Source organism: Podarcis pityusensis (genome assembly GCF_964106645.2).
Source record: "Podarcis pityusensis genome assembly, chromosome: 15".
Classification (NCBI taxonomy): domain Eukaryota; kingdom Metazoa; phylum Chordata; class Lepidosauria; order Squamata; family Lacertidae; genus Podarcis; species Podarcis pityusensis.
The window spans coordinates 750,396-766,576 of NC_138040.1; the positions used below are offsets into that span (position 1 = coordinate 750,396).

The 16,181-nt window shown below is 55.3% G+C and overlaps 1 protein-coding gene across 1 annotated transcript in view; it reads left to right on the forward strand.

Moving 5' to 3' along the window:
• RTN4RL1 (reticulon 4 receptor like 1) overlaps positions 1 to 14,849 on the forward strand; it is a 62,070-nt gene extending 47,221 nt beyond the window's left edge. Inside the window, exon 2 of the mRNA XM_080983983.1 lies at positions 11,478 to 14,849. Within this exon, the coding sequence (XP_080840109.1) occupies positions 11,478 to 12,823 (1,346 nt within the window). The 3' untranslated portion in view covers positions 12,824 to 14,849. The remainder of the gene's footprint in view (positions 1 to 11,477) is intronic.
• Positions 14,850 to 16,181: the final 1,332 nt, after the last annotated feature.

Here is a 16,181-nt window from a genome sequence, read left to right on the forward strand (position 1 = left end):
CCCACTGGGGCACCTGGTTTCATAGAGTTGGAAGGGACCTTGAGGGTCATCCAGTCCAACCCCCTGCAGTGCAGGAAAATGCAGCTGTCCCTTATGGGGATTAAACCCGCAACCTTGGCGTTGTCAGCATCCCGCTCTAACCAACTGCTCTATCAGCCGCTGTGAGACTAGGATGCTGGACCAGATGGGCCCCTGGCCTCATCCCGCAGGCTCGCCTTATATTCTTATGAAGCTGCATGCTTGCCTTAAATGCACCACAGTCCTTCCACGTGCAGAGCAGGACTGGGCTACCTGTCCGCCGACCTTTCCGACAGTCGCAAAGGTCCCAGGCCGGCCGACAGGAGGCCAGGGTGGGCCAGGAGCTGCGGGAATGGAGTCGAGGCTCCTCCTCTGACTCGCCCGGTGTCCCCTTCCTGGCGCCCCGATGTCCCCGAGCGGAGCAAGGAGGGAGATGGTCTCCTGCGGAAGCGCCTTTCCTTGGTAACTTCATCCTTGAGATTGAAAGCATGCGGTTGGCGGGGGGGGGGGGGGCTGGTGGCGAGGAAAGAAAGCCCTGGGAAGAAATCGCCCCAGCCAACTGACCCGCCCTCCCATTCCCCCCCCCCCCCCAGGAAGGCCAAGCCCGGAGTGGAGGCTAATCCGTCCACCGGCGTTCATTTGTCTGGGTCCAAGGAAGGGCCCCGAGGGGAGGTCCTGGGCCAGGCGAGAGGAAGCTTGAGTTTCAGCCTGCGCTATTGATTTTCCCCATTATTACAGTATGGGATTTATGGCTGGCTTTAAAACTGCAATAAGTGGCAAGCTGGGGCGGGCGGGGGCGGGAGGAGCCTCAGGACGACCTTGGGAAGACGGCGCCCTCTCCCTGTCCTTCTCCCCGCACCAACTCTCCTTCCTCCCAGCGGGGTGGGACGCAGGATGAGGCCCCCGCCCGCTCCAGATCCGTCGCCACTGGCAAGGGGGAGCTTTGGCATTCGGCAAGAGAGAGGGTCCCGTTCTTCACGCACCCAGAGTCCTGAGGCAGCCCGGAGCGCATCTGTGGGGCGTCTGTGGCTGCCAACCAGAATGGCCCCGTTCTCCATCGGTGGAGGCAGTAAGGTCCTGCTTGCCGGTTTTTCGTTTTGGGCATCTGGCTGGCCACTGGAAGAGCAGGATCCTGAGCTAGATGGGCCACTGGCCTGATCCTGCAGGCTCTTCTGAGGGTCTTATGTCTGTCTCCTGGTCTTGCTCAAAGCACTGCCTGCCTGGAGCTGAGCTGCTGTGGCATGTTGTTGTTTAGTTGTTTAGTCCTGTCCGACTCTTCGTGACCCCATAGACCAGAGCACACCAGGCACTCCTGTCTTCCACTGCCTCCTTCGAGAACACTGTCCAACCATCTCGTCCTCTGTCGTCCCCTTCTCCTTGTGCCCTCCATCTTTCCCAACATCAGGGTCTTTTCCAGGGAGTCTTCTCTTCTCATGAGGTGGCCAAAGTATTGGAGCCTCAGCTTCACGATCTGTCCTTCCAGTGAGCACTCAGGGCTGATTTCCTTCAGAATGTCAGAATGGAGAGGTTTGATCTTCTTGCAGTCCATGGGACTCTCCAGAGTCTCCTCCAGCACCAGAATTCAAAAGCATCCATTCTTCGGCGATCAACCTTCTTTATGGTCCAGCTCTCACTTCCATACATCACTACCGGGAAAACCAGAGCTTTAACTATACGGACCTTTGTCGGCAAGGTGATGTCTCTGCTTTTTAAGATGCTGACATATGTGGCATAGCGGCTTATTATTATTTAATTATTATTTATACCCCGCCCATCTGGCTGAGTTTCCCCAGCTTATAGACCTCAAGCCAGGAAGGGTCCCACGTTCAAACCTTGCCGCCCAACACCGAATCACAAAACAGCCACATGCCCAGCCTCAGCACCCCCTGTCTGTGCTATTGAAGGCGGGGGGGGGGGGGCTAATCCTGGCAGCCTAAGAATTGCTTTCCACCTTGACTGCCTTCCTCTGAAGCAACACACCCTCCGGAAAGTGCAGCGCCCATAACTGGGCAGGGATGTTGCAGGTGTGCAGACTGGCGCTTAGGTGCCTCAAGATTCGGGGGCATGTATCAATCTCTTCTTAATATAATTATTTATTTAATAAAACATACACACTGCTTGATTATTAAAAAACAAAAACAAAAACAACCTCAAAGCTATTTACCAAAAAGATTTTAAAAAACAAAATTACCAGTAAAAAGAATTAACCACAATAATTTAAGACCTTTGAAAAGTTTACCATAGACAAAAGAACAGATCAAAACTCGCATCAGCTTTCCGGACAGGCTTGTCTAAACAAAAGTTGTTTTTTAAGGAGGAGCCAAAAAGAGTGCAGAAAGGCACCTTATTATTCACTTCATGTTTATGCCACTTTATATTTTTAAGGGAAAAAATCTCAAAGCGGTTTACAACGCATTAAAACATCCAAGTATACATTCAAGGCAACATAATTAACAGGAAACTAAAATATCATCTTAAAGATTTCAAAATAAAATGTTGCAAAGGAGGTCAACTACAGAATGCACATTTAACACAGCTAAGTTAACAAAAAAAATTCAAATGAAAACATTACCAAAGGAAGTCAAGTATAAAATGTGCATTTAAAGCAGCATACTTAGCAAGAGAATGAAATATTCTCAATCAGCAGGAAGTTCCATAGCGTAGGGGCTGCCACACTAATTGATCAAGTTCTTACAAGAGGCGTCTTGTGGCTTCTGCCAGTCAAAGTGGCCAAATGGTCACGTGTGGGACAAAGTGATCCTGCAAGCAAGCTGGTCCCAAGTTGTTAAGAGCTTTGTATACTAATAGGAACTCCTTGGACTTGACCTGGTAGCGAATCCGCAACCAGTGAGGATCTCTGAGCACAGGTGCTGATAAGGCTTCATCCTGTCTGCTCTCGTGCTGCACATCCACACCAACGGCAGCCCCCGGATCAACCTCTGACTTTTGTGCGTCCAGAATGTGGCCTCCGGTACAGAAGTTAAGGGTCACCTCCATGGCTGCTCCCTCCCTTGTCTCTGGCATGGCGCTCCTGGAATGGGGTGAAAGGGGCTCCCCGCCCCTCCGACCCATTTTCCATACTGGGGAAGGTGGGGAGGGGGAAAAGGTGGTCCCTGCCCTCACAGGCAAACCCAGAACAGCCTTTCTCCTGGAAAGGGAATCCCTGGATTCCAAGGCTATTCAGACTCAGTTGGGCAAAAGGGGGGTTCCTCCCCACCCCCATTAAATAGTCCTGATGTTTCCCCCGGGACAAACAAGGCAAGTAGGTTGGTGGCCCCAGAGCCCACCCCTTCTGCCTTTAAGGTCATAATTGCCATTAAAGCCACAGCTTGCCTAACCAAATTATGCAAAGACAAAATTATCTCCCGTGATTTTTATGTTCCAGAAACTGCCGGGGCGATTACTGGGGGATTGGAAGCAGCTGTCACTCTATCAGAAACTATAATTCCAAACAGCTGGGATCTGTCAGTTATTTATGACGCCGCTTTGCGAGGCGAGAGGGAAGGAGGGAGGAGGGCGCATAGGCTCCACATCTTCAGGCCACACGGAGACCCCGGACTCTGGCAGGCGGATTCCAGGCAGCGGGGGGGGGGGGGGTCCTCCTTCCCCAATCAGGCAGCAGGAGCAGCTTGGGGCCAATGCAGAGATACCCCTACTAGGATCCCCCAAACAGAAGGCTGGCAGCATTAGGGAAACAGGTGAGTAAGAAGCACGCAGAATGCAGACAGAGGAGAGTTTCTCTCCTCTCGTAACACTAGAACAACGGGGCATCCAATGAAACTGCATGTGGGAAGATTCAGGAGAGACCAAAGGAAGGACTTGTTCACACGGGGCAGTGTTCATCTGTGGAACTCACACCTGCAGGAAGTAGTGATAGCCGCCAACCTAGATGGCTTTAAAAGAGGTTGGGGCAAATTTGTGGAGGAGGATAGCACTATCTGTGGCTGCTACCCATGAGGGCTCTGCTCTGCCGCCACCACAGGAGGAGAGAATAATAATAATAATAATAATAATAATAATAATAATAAATTTATTATTTATACCCCGCCCGTCTGGCTGGGTTTCCCCAGCCACTCTGGGCGGCTTCCAACAAAAGATTAAAAATACATTAAAACATCGGTCATTAAAAACTTCCCTAAACAGGGCTGCTTTCAGATGTCTTCTAAACATCAGATACCGTATTTTTTGCTCTTTAAGACTCAGTTTTTCCCTCCTAAAAAGGGCAAATGTGTGTGCGTCTTATGGAGCGAATGCAGGCTGCGCAGCTATCCCAGAAGCCAGAACAGCAAGAGGGATTGCTGCTTTCACTGCACAGCGATCCCTCTTGCTGTTCTGGCTTCTGAGATTCAGAATATTTTTTCCCTTGTTTTCCTCCTCCAAAAACTAGGTGCGTCTTGTGGTCTGATGCGTCTTATAGAGTGAAAAATACGGTAGTTGTTTACTTCTTTGATATCTGAGGGGAGGGTGTTCCACAGGGCGGGCGCCACCACCAAGAAGGCCCTCTGCCTGGTTCCCTGTAACCTTGCTTCTCGCAGGGAGGGAACCGCCAGAAGGCCCTCAGAGCTGGACCTCAGCATCCGGGATGGATGATGGGGGTGGAGACGCTCCTTCTGGCCTTCAGGCCGAGACCGTTTAGGGCCTTAAAGATCAGCACCAACACTTTGAAATGTGCTCAGAAACGTACTGGGAGCCAATGTAGGTCTTTCAAGACTGGTGTTATGTGGTCTCGGCGGCCGCTCCCAGTCCCCAGTCTAGCTGTCGCATTCTGGATTAGTTGTAGTTTCTGGGTCACCTTCAAAGGTAGCCCCACGCAGAGCGCGTTGCAGTAGTCCAAGTGGGGGATAACCAGTGCATGCACCACTCCGGCGAGACAGTCTGCGGACAGGGAGGGTCTTGTGCTCACGTCTTGCTTGCAGGTTTCCCAAAATGTGCACCTGGTTGGCCGCTGTGAGAGCAGCCGGCTGGGCTGGATGAGCCCCTTTGGCCTGATCCAGCAGGCTCTTCTTCGGTTCTCCCCAGACCACCCATCCATCAGCTGAAATCTGTACAGATTTCACCTTGAGAGAACGTAAGAATTGTCCCGCATCTCGATCAGAGCCAAGTGGCCGGTCTGGTCCAGGCTCCTGCTCCCACGGGTGCCCCAAAGGGAAGCCCACAAGCTGGCAGGGCCTGAGCGCAACACTCTCCCCTTCTGCGGATCCCAGCAACGGGTATTCAGAGGCCTCCAGCCGACCTCCTCTTTGCCGCCGCCGGAGAGAGATTCCCTCCTGGGACTAAGGGGAGGTAGAAGGCTTCTTTCGTGGAAACGTGGGCTGCCAGCAGCTCTTAGAACCACTTGTACGAAAAACAGGATGTGTGTGTGAGTTTGTGGTGATATATTCACAGAGAGACTGACTAATCAGGGACATTTATTTATTTATTTATTTATTTATTTATTTATTCATTCATTTATTTTTGATTGATTGATTGATTGTTTGATTGATTGCATCTGCATCCCACCTTTCCCCCCAAGGAGCTCCAGGCGGTGTGCTTGGCTCTCCCCTTTCCCACAACAACCCTGTGAGGTAGGTTAGGCTGAGAGAGGCAGGGGCTGGCCCAATCTCACAACCTAGGAGCTCCATGGCCGAGTGGGGATTAATTGACGGGAAGGGTTTCCCCAAAGCCAATTAAACCTGATTGATTAATTGAGTCGACACCGCAGGCCCACTTACTCTGACTCCTCCCGCTAAGGAAAACGAGGGTGCCGATGGGGAGAGAGCGATGCTGAGCTTATGTCCCACCCAGGCAGGTCTGGGGAAGACCCCAGCCGTAGACCCTGCAGAGAGGTGGGGCAGGGGGGAAGCATTGCTGCCAGCCACTGCTGACAACACTGAGCTCAATGATGCCTACTAAGGCAGCTTTTGGAGTCTGTCCTGGGGCAGAGAGGCCCACCTGGCTGACTGGAGGCTGCACTAGCCCCCCAGCTGCCCCATAGGCGCCTTTGCCACTCTCTCTCAACCCCCCTGTTGTGCTGGAGCTCTGCCCAGCCCAAAGTGGCCAGGAGAGGCAAACTCTCTGCTGAGCTGTAAACAAGGCAGAGGCGGTTGCTGCTGCTGCTGCTGCTGCCTGGCCTCTGCAGGGACAGCCCCATGGAGACCATCCCTAGAGCTGGGCCAGGTGCTTTTGAGGAGGGAGGGAGAAGCTGCATCTCCAAGGCCTGTGCCCAGCATCTCGCACGGGGAGAGCATAATCAGAAGAGGCTGTTGGATCAGGCCAAAGGGCCTCTGTCCAGTCCAGCCTCCTGTTCTCACAGTAGCCTCAACAGGAAGTCCACAAGCAGGACTTGAGGACAACAGTATTCTCCCGTTACCTGCCATCTGGAGGTAGACTGTTCCTGGGCATGGAGGTTCTGCTATCACAATAGACGTGCTGCATCAGCCCAGTGGCTTGTCTAGTCCAGCGTCCTGTCCTCACAGTGGCCAACCAGGTGCCCACTGTGGTTTCCAGCAACTCAACTGGTATTCAGAACCAGTGGCTGCCCCTGTGAGGGGAAGGTAGCACCAGCCCTGTGATGCGGACCAGGCACCCCTATCTGCCACCAAGGTGGGCTTTCCTCCTCCTCCTCAGGTGGCTCATGAACTGCCCTGGCTTGCTGCGGCTGGTTAAGGAGAAGGAGACCCCATTCCCTGCGCATGCATGCACAGATATGCACCCTACATCTGGGACGGCTGCTTTGGCCCATCTGCAGATCTCCCAGATGTGCCTTCCCAGGGCCCTGAAAAGGAACCTTATGCTTCTGCAATTGTTCCTCCCGGCCAGGCTGACACCCCAGGAAGGAGGGAGAGTGAGGGAAGGAAGGGGGTCCTCCCCCCCCCCCCACTGAGCACGTCCCTCTAGTAGAGTCTCCTAACGAGGGAGAGTCCTAACGAGGGAGGCGGCGCTCCTGGCTGTCCATAGCCGGAGATAAATTATTTCAAGCATCCATTAAGCAATGCCTAATTAGTGCCCAATTAGAAGAGTCACGTGGGGTGCAATTCGGACAGGCTTGGGAGGCAGACCTGAGTGAGGAGGGGAAGCCGGGGGGGGGGAAGAGGGAGAGCAGGGTGCTGGGGGGAGGCACTGCTCTCTGGGGGCAGGAAAAAAGGAGAGAGGATTTGTGCCTGGGGAGGAGGGGCAGCGGCAACACTGGCTCAAACCCCACAGAACCCAGAGACTGGCAGGGCAGCGTGGCATTTCTAGAATCTGCAGCCCTGTGCATGTGTTCCTGGGAGGGAGGAGAGGCGGAGAAGAATCCAGCCCCTGCTTGGCATGCAGAAGGCCCCAGTGCCAATCCCCCCAGGCGCCTCCCGTTTAAAAGGGTCAGGAGGCAGGTGAAAAGGCTCTCCTCCTCTGCCTAAGATTCTGGAGAACTGATGGGGAGACAAAGACAGCTCTCTGCATCTTAAGGGCCCCAGCCCAGTAGCCGAGAACACGTGCTTCACATGCAGAAGGTGCCAGGCCCAAACCCCAGCAGCTTCCTGTTTCCCTCCTGAAAGCAGCCCCTTCATTCAGAACCACAAGTCCCAAACCCTAGTTTTAAGGAAAGAGCCCTAAACCAGTGCCAGAACAGCTGCTTGGCATGCAGAATGTGTCCCAGGCCACGAGGGCAGCCTCCACTGGCAGGTGGTAGGCAAGGCCTCTTCCTCTTTACTGGAGCCCCTGCCAGCCAGAGGAGACAACACTGGCCTAGCTGAACAAGCAGTTTGACGTGCTATGAGGCGGGCAAGGACCACTGCTCAGTTCCAAGAGCAGCTGCTTGGCATGCAGAAGGTCCCCTGGTTCAATTGCTGGCATCTCCAGGTCGGGCTGGGGAAGATGCTGCCAGTCAGCGCAGGCATTCCTGAGCCAGAGGGACTGTTGAGACAGTTTCGCTGGTTCAAGACCAATTTCACCCTGTGTCTCAGTCTCCTCCTCTGCAGTTGCTTGTCTTAGGTGCCAGAGATTCTGCAGGGACAGAGGCTGCTGCTCATTGCCAGGATACCTGGTCCCCCAGAGTCCTCCTCCGATGGCCAACTCTCAATTATCACCAAGCGCAGAGAAACAAGTAACGAAGGAGGAGTTGGCGTCTCAAAGATCTCAGCTTGCTTACCTGCTTTTAAAAAAAAACATTTCAAGGTGGCAATCTTCTAGCCCTCATGGTGGCAGGGAAAACAAAAGTACAGGGAAGGCAGGAGAAGGAGAAGGAGGCTTGTTTCTGGCCACAGAAGAATAAATTATGTAAAATGATAAGCACATCAATGCGCATCGCGGCGGCCTACTTTGCATAACTTGCTCTGGATTTTCGGCTTCTCCTTGGCAGGGAATGTGGGTTTTTTAAAAGCGCGGCTTCGCTGTCTGTGCAGCCCTGGGCTGGGGGGGGAGGCAGAGGCGGAGGGAACCGTGCAGGGATCCTGGGTGCAGAAGGAAGACACACACACACCCAGCCGGAGGAGAGGAAGAGGCCTGTGTCTTCGGAGGGGGGGGCAGGCGAGGCGGTGTGTGCGCCTGACTTGCCTCCCAAGATTGCGTTTCAGATCCACGCAGAGCAGGCCTGAAGGGCTGGGAGGAGGCGCTCTCACACCACCGAGTGCATCGCTTTCTGTGCCTGCTTGCACCAGAGCCGGGAATGCCTGATGTGGAAGGACAAGCTCCCTGCCTGCCTCTGCTCTCTGGGCTCCAGGCGGAACTGGGGTGGTGGAAAAGGAGGGCCTGCCCTCCTCCCTGGGAGGGAAACTGAGGCCTGGGACGGGCACTAGCTCCCTGGAGAACAGGAAGAAGCTGGCATGCTTTGCAAGGGTGCTGTTGGCCACTGCAAGCATGTATCTTCCTGAAAGACTGTGCGGTGTAGTGGTTAGTGTCAGATGAGGGCCTGCCTCTCAGCCTGACCTACCTCTCAGGGTTGTTGCGGGATTGAATGAGGAGGGGGAGAACCCCTCTTGTGCTTTCGGTAAGAAGAGGCTGCTGGGTTAGCCCCATGGCCCATCGGGTCCAGGCTCCTGTTCTCACAGTGGCCAACCAGATGTCCATTATGAGAAACCCCCAATCAGGATTCGAACTCTCCCCTCCTGTGGCCACGGGCATTCAGAAGGGCCGCTGCCTCTGACTTCTGCAGGCAGGGTGGAGCCATCAGGGCTAGGAACCATCAGTCGCCCTGCTCTCCCTCACGAATGCGTCCAATATCCTTTGAAAGGGTTGATTACAAGCTACAAGAATTGGTTGACATGGTGCAGTTAACAAATACCCTGAAAGGCAATTCAAAACAAAAAATTATGGGAAAGTGGGATAGATATAAAACATATGTTCAAAAATACAGTAAAGGTTTGCTATCTATGCTATCATTTGATTGACGTTGGAGTGAAACTGAGTTGAGAAATAAGACTAAGAGCACATATTGATATAGGAATGTATTAGATAATATGTAAAGAAATATGCAATAATAAGAGTACATTCCTTTGTAAAAAAGGAATATACAACAGGAAAGGCAGGAAGTCTAGTGTGTTGGTATGTATATGATTTGGGGCGGATTTGTTTTCGTTTTTTCTCTTTGTTCTTTCTTTTTTGTTTCATTTTCTTTCTAGGTATATAAAATTTGTATATAATTTTTGTATACATGTTGGAAATTACAGCATATTATAGTAAGTCCTGTAATGTAATATGACAACGTTTACCGATGTAACGTAATAATGTTAACAAATAAATAAAATGCAAATTCAAAAAGATTAAAAAAAAAAAAAGACATTTGGGTCGGTGGGCATCACTGCCTGCTGTGGGATGGAGTTCCACAGTTTAACTCTGTGCTGATAGTTATGGAAAAGCCCAGGGCATCCCACCCCCCCACCCCCCACCCCTCTCTCTCTCTCTCTCTCACACACACACACACACACACACACACACACACACACAGAGACTTTTCAGCCTCTCAGGGACTCCCCTCAGGAGCAGCCCCAGAAAGTTTTCTGGGAGGCTTCACCTGGCTGTCTTAAGTATATATATATATATATATATATATATATATATATATATACACGCGCGCACCACAAAATTTAAAAAGCCCAACTGGCAATTAGGAGTGCACTGGAGCATCTTGAGCAGTCGGATGCTATGGCAACCCTGGTGCCACTTGGCAAAGGGCAGGGCATTAATATTTCAGAGCATAAATAATGAATGGCGGCAGGAGGGGGGCTGCTCTGGCCTTGATCCCATTTCTCCGGCAATATTCGGGAATGCAATGCCCAAGAGGCCACTTGGAAAGAGGAGCTGTGGCTCGTGGGCACCCGTGGCAGGAGCCGGGGGAGCCTGCCAGGCTGCTGGGGGGCTGGGCAGGCTGGCCACGGGGCAGGGGGTGCCACAGAAGGGGAGGGGGCTGGGCACGAAGCCAGGCTGGCAGGGGTGCTTCTTGCGGGGTGCCAGCCCTGCCACTCAGCCCAAACATGTAAATTAACACCAGAACTTCCCTCCAGGATCAGGCCCGTGGCCCATCTAGTCCAGCATCCTGTTCTCACAGAGGCCAAGCAAATACCCGAAAGCAGGATTTGAGCCTGAGAGCAAGTCTTGGCCCTGCTGGGGTTTCCAGGAACTGGAACGCAGAAGCACAGTTGCCTCTGACCATGGAGAAAGACCATAGCTATCCTGGCCAGGAGCCCTCCACAAAGACCTCTCCTCCTCCATGGATTTGTCTGATCCTCTTTTAAAGCCATCTCTATTGGTGACCATCCCTGCCTACTGTGGGAGGGAGTTCCACAGTTACACTGTGTGAAGGAGGACTTCCTTCCACGTGTCCTGAGTCTTCAGCTTCACTGCATGTCTACAACTTCCAGTGGTATGAATGAACCCCCCCAAACTGCCATTTACCCATCGCAGATCTACAACTCCCAGCACCCATAACAAACTGCAGTTCCCAGGATTGCGGGGGGGGGGGGCGGGAGCCATGTGCTTTCAGTTGTATTGTTTCCATGCAGACAGAAGAGTTTTGCAGGGCTGCAGGCTTAGTCAAGCAAACACATACAGAGAAAGGCCTGCCTTGCCAAAACCTTGGCCCACTTAGTATTGCCCACACTGACTGGCAGCAGCTTTCCAGATTTTCAGGCACAAGTTTGCCTCTCCCAGCACACACACACACACACCCCCCGGAGATGCTGTTAGGGGGTTGAATCTGGGACCTTCTGCATGCCAAGCAGGGGCTCTGGCCCTTTTGTAGCTCAGTGGGGCACAGCCCATGGCCAGAGCTGACCATAGAGGTTGTCCTTCTCTGCCTGGATATGCGCTGCAAGCAGGTTGGGCCTTGGAAGATGGTGGACTCTCCTTCCTTGGTGGTTGGATGGCCCTCTGTCATGGATGCTGAGATTCCTGCATTGCAGGGGTTGGGCTAGATGACCCTTAGGTTCCCTCCCGACTGCAGTTCTGTGTCTCTGATTGCAGAGTCCACCCTGCTGATGTCTCTCCTCCTCTCTCTCCTCTTGCAGGGAGCTGCCTGAAGCTCTCCCTGCTGCTTCTGCTGGCTCTGGAGCTCCCCTCTTCGGGCGGCTGCCCCACGGACTGCGTCTGCTACCCGTCCCCCATGACCGTCAGCTGCCAGTCCCACAACTTCCTCGCCATCCCGGAGGGCATCCCAGAGGACAGCGAGAGGGTCTTCCTGCAGAACAACCAGATCTCCCTGCTGCTGCGCGGCCACTTCAGCCCCTCGCTGGTCACCCTCTGGCTCTACTCCAACAACGTCACCTTCGTGGACCCAAACGCCTTCCGCGGCTTCTCCCACCTGGAGGAGCTGGACCTGGGCGACAACCCCAGCCTGCAGGAGCTGTCAGCCAAGACCTTCCAGGGCCTCAGCCGCCTGCACGCCCTGCACCTCTACAAGTGCGGCCTCAGCTCCCTGCCCAGCGGCATCTTCTCCGGCCTCCACAACCTGCAGTACCTCTACCTGCAGGACAACCGGCTGGGCTACCTGCACGATGACCTCTTCGTCGACCTCGTCAACCTCAGCCACCTCTTCCTGCACGGCAACCAGCTCTGGAGCCTCCACCAGAACACCTTTCGGGGGCTGGTCAACCTGGACCGGCTGCTCCTCCACCAGAACCAGCTGCAGAGCATCCACCGGGGAGCCTTCCACGACCTGCGGCGACTCACCTTGCTCTTCCTCTTCAACAACAGCCTCTCCGAACTGCCGGGCGAGGCCCTGGCCCACCTGGAGGCCTTGGAGTACCTGCGCCTCAACAGCAACCCCTGGCACTGCGGCTGCCGGGCCCAGTCGCTCTGGGAGTGGCTGCGCCGCTTCCGGGGCTCCAGCTCCAGCGCCGTCTGCGAGTTCCCGGAGAAGCTGCGCGGCCTGGACTTGAAGGAGCTGACGGCGGACAGCTTCCGGGGCTGCGCGGCCTCCGAGTCGCTGCACCACCAGGTGAATGGGGTGCGCTTCCCGCCGTCGGCCGACAGGGCGCCCCCCGGAGACCACCCGCCGCTCCACTCCTCCACGGAGAAGGGCAAAGGGCGGCCAGGGGAGCAGCGCCCGGGGCAGCAGCAGCGCCCCGGCTACCGGAAGCCCGGCAAGAACTGCACCAAGAGCCGTAATCGCACCACCAAGCCGGCCGGGCCCTGGAAGGAGAGCGAGGGGGCGGACTACGAGCACAAGTCCCCCGGCCTGGGCCTGCTGCCCAAGCCGAAGGGGAAGTGCCATCGGACATCTCTGCAGCCCCCCAGCGGGGTCCAGCAGGCAGCAGCAGGGGGCGGGGTGCGCGGGGCTGGGGCCAGGGCTGCGGGGGCCCTGCAGGCTGCCCTGCTGGCGGGGGTGCTGGCCTTGGCGGTGATCGTCCGCTGACCACGGAGAAGCCACGCTGAGCCGCCACTGGTCTCCGGAGCCCCAGCGCTGTGACTCCTCCTCCTCCCCCTTTTTTCTGCCTGGGGGTTTGGCAGCAGCAAGGTAGGCCCCTTCCCGGGCCTTCTCCAGTGTCCCCCGCCCATGGCCGGCAAGGGGGGATTGTAGGCGCGGACCGTGCAGGGCGGGCGAGCAGGCAGGCAGGCACTTCCTTCGCGCCCGCAGGATGGAATTACAAGCAATATCCCACACGCTTGCCACCAATGGCCCCGACAGAGCACCCACGGGAAGGAACTCCCCACCCCCGCCCCACCCTCCTCTCCTGAACCCAGGGCCCGGGAGCGAATCCTCAGTTAGCAACTACTGGACAACTGCTTTGCTCCCTGAGAAATCCTGCTGAATTGAGAGAAAGAGGGAGGCGCATATACCCCACCCTGCCAGGATTACAAAAAAAGGAGTTGCCGCCGCCGCCGCCCCTGTCAGGACCGCACCAACTAAGCCGATGTGATCCCTGCATTGCAATGGGTCAGACTAGATGACCCTTGGTATCCCTTCCAACTCTGCAGTTCTGTGATTCTGGGACAGAGGGCTAGCCTGGGCCATGGGGCACCCCACCCCACACTGCCTGCGAGGCCCCCTTTCCGCTCCCCTTCTGCTCCAGGCCAAAGCAGGCAGGGAGCTTTTTGGAGGACAGATATCCAAGTTGCTGGGTGGCTCAGGATCCTTCCCCTCCTGGGCAGGGCTGGGCAGCCACCAACAAGACCAAAGGAAAGGCCAGCCAGCAACCAAGAGGTGGGAACTCTGAACAAACTTTCCAAGCAAAGGTGCAATTCTCTTCCCCGCCCTTTTCTTTTTTGTAATGTCTGTGTTCACATATAAAATTAAAAAAACCCCAATGCACAAGTTTTCCCTCGGCCTTCAAGCTCCCTCAAGATTCATGTCCCATGATGATGCTTATAAACTGAATTGAGGAGACTGCGCACAGGAGAGAAGGAACTAGGACCGATCCCACCCCGACCTGTGGAACTGAGGACTATGGCTAGGTCTGCAGGCAGGAGGGCTTTGGGTGGGCAGCTGGGAGAGACACCTCCCCGGAGTGGACAAGGCTTGGGGGGAGAGGGATGGGGGGAGAGTTGGGGTGAGGGCAAGGGGGGGCCCACCAGGGACCAATTTACGTAGAAACGTAGCACACCAGGAATTGTAGTTTTGTGGATCTGTATGCAATATGAAAGGGAGAGAGAGAGAGAGAGAGAGAGAGAGAGAGAGAGAGAGAGAGAGAGATGGAAGCCAGGAACATCCCCAATGCTTGCAAGTGAAGTGCTCCAATTGCCAGGGAGGGAGGGGGTCTAGTTTTGGGTGGGTGTGTCCAGAATCAGTCAGTATAGCCCACACCCCAGGAGGTGGGGAGAGGGAGAGGAGGAGAAGGAGGAGGAGGACTGTGGCATGTCCTCAACAGTGTTAGCCCCAGGTGCAAGGGTCTTGCTGGCATCCTTGGGGAGGACCCTCCTGGCAGCTCTTAGGGAAGGGGCCGGGATCTGGGGCAGGGAGGCAAGGCAGAGAACAAACACCACGTTTGGGACCATTTGCCCATGGCTTTTTTTAAAGAGTAAAATGAAAACAGCCATTTTTTTAGGGGATAAGGCAGGGTCAGGGGATGGCCAAGCAGTGCTTGAGCGACAGAGAGGTCGGAGTGGGGGTGGGGGTCCTGCCTCTTAACCCTTTTGGCTGCCACCCTCTCTCTTCCTCCCTCCCTCCCGGCTCCTGTTCTTAGCAGCCTAGCAGGCAGGGCACCCAGGCCTTGTTGGGAAGGGTGCCCAGGGAGGGGGGTGGGAGCTGGTGGGAGCTGATTTGTGCCCCTTCCCCTTTCCAGCTGCGATCCCACCGTGCACGGGGCCCACAAGGGTCCCCCTACCCGAGCCCCCGGCCAGGATCGTGGCCACGTTCTGTTGTTCCAAGTTGGGCCACTACCGGGGAGGCCCTGCCCTGGCTGTGCAGGGAGGGGGAAATAAAGGAAACCGTCTGAAAACCAGCTGCTGTGGCCTCTTTCTCTCACTCTTTCCTTCCCCAGGAGTTGCGCATGCTCTCTAGCATGTACATCATGAGCTGTGTCAGGCAAGGATGCGCCGCATCACCAGCCCCACCTCCCCAGCAAGGAGGAGATGTTCCCACAAGGGCCAGGCTTCTCAGGAGAGGTGGCTGAGCCCCCTGGAAGAACCTGTTTAGGGTTTCTCAAAGTCCAGGAACATAGGAATGCGCCTCGTGAGAGTCAGACCATTGGTCCTGCTTGCTCACTGCTGTCAGTGGGAGAGAGCTTCTGCCCCCTGCAGGGTTTGATCCGTGGGTTAGCGGCCAGGGAGTGGGGGCAGGGGACACCAGGGCAGTGAGAGGGCACATAACGAAAATTCAAGCAGAAAGGCAGCCACATAGCCTTACGTGCAGCCTCATCAGCACCCAAACAGCCACAGAAGACAATGCAATGGGGGCGAGGGAGGTTTGTCGTTAAATTAAGCTGGAAGGCACCCAAAGGCCTCCCCCTCCCTGCAGAAGGTCCCCCCCCCCCACTGACCAGGGCTCCCATGTACGGAAAGATACATTTGGACACAGGAAGCTGCCTCAGGCACAGGCCGTTGATCCACTTAGGCCAGTGCTGCCTGCACTGACTGGCAACAGCTCTCTGAGGCTGTTTCAGGCAGGGAGTCTGCCAGCCCCACCTGGGAGGTCGAAGATGGGGCTGTCTCCATGCAACAGTCCCAACTCTGCCGCTGAGCCCAGGCCCAAGCTGCCTTGGACGAGCGAAACCATTGGTCCAGCTAGCTCAGGACTGACTGGCTGCAGCTCCCCAATGTTTCAGAGAACAAGGCTCTCCCTAGAGATGCTGTTTGGGGATTGCGCCTGGGAACTTCTGTGTTCAACCACGGAGCTTTCACCTTAGACAATTTAGGATTAGATAGAGAACACACCCATGTCAGGGGCTATGAATGGTGTCAGTTAACCGGAGCCCCTATGTGCAAGGCCGATCTGCCAGGTATTGAGGACAAGGGGCGGGCAAGTGCCTCTGCCCGCTGTTGAAAGCAGAATGGGATGGTGGGTTTCACAGCCCCCACTGGACGGGGGGGGGGGGGCGACATGCCACGGGTAGGAGGAGCCAGAAGGAAAGTGGGCAGTGCAGTAGATGCAAACTCCACCCTCCATGCTGGCAAGCGAAAGGCAGGGTCAGAGTTTGGGGATCCTCTCCTCCCAGGTAGGCAAACGCTCAAGGAGGGTGTGCAGCAGGGCGAGTGAGGGGGTGTGGCCTGGGAAGAGTTACGAGGGCCAACTAAGAGAGTGCTGGAGGGCCACATGCAGCCGCAGTGCCTGAAAT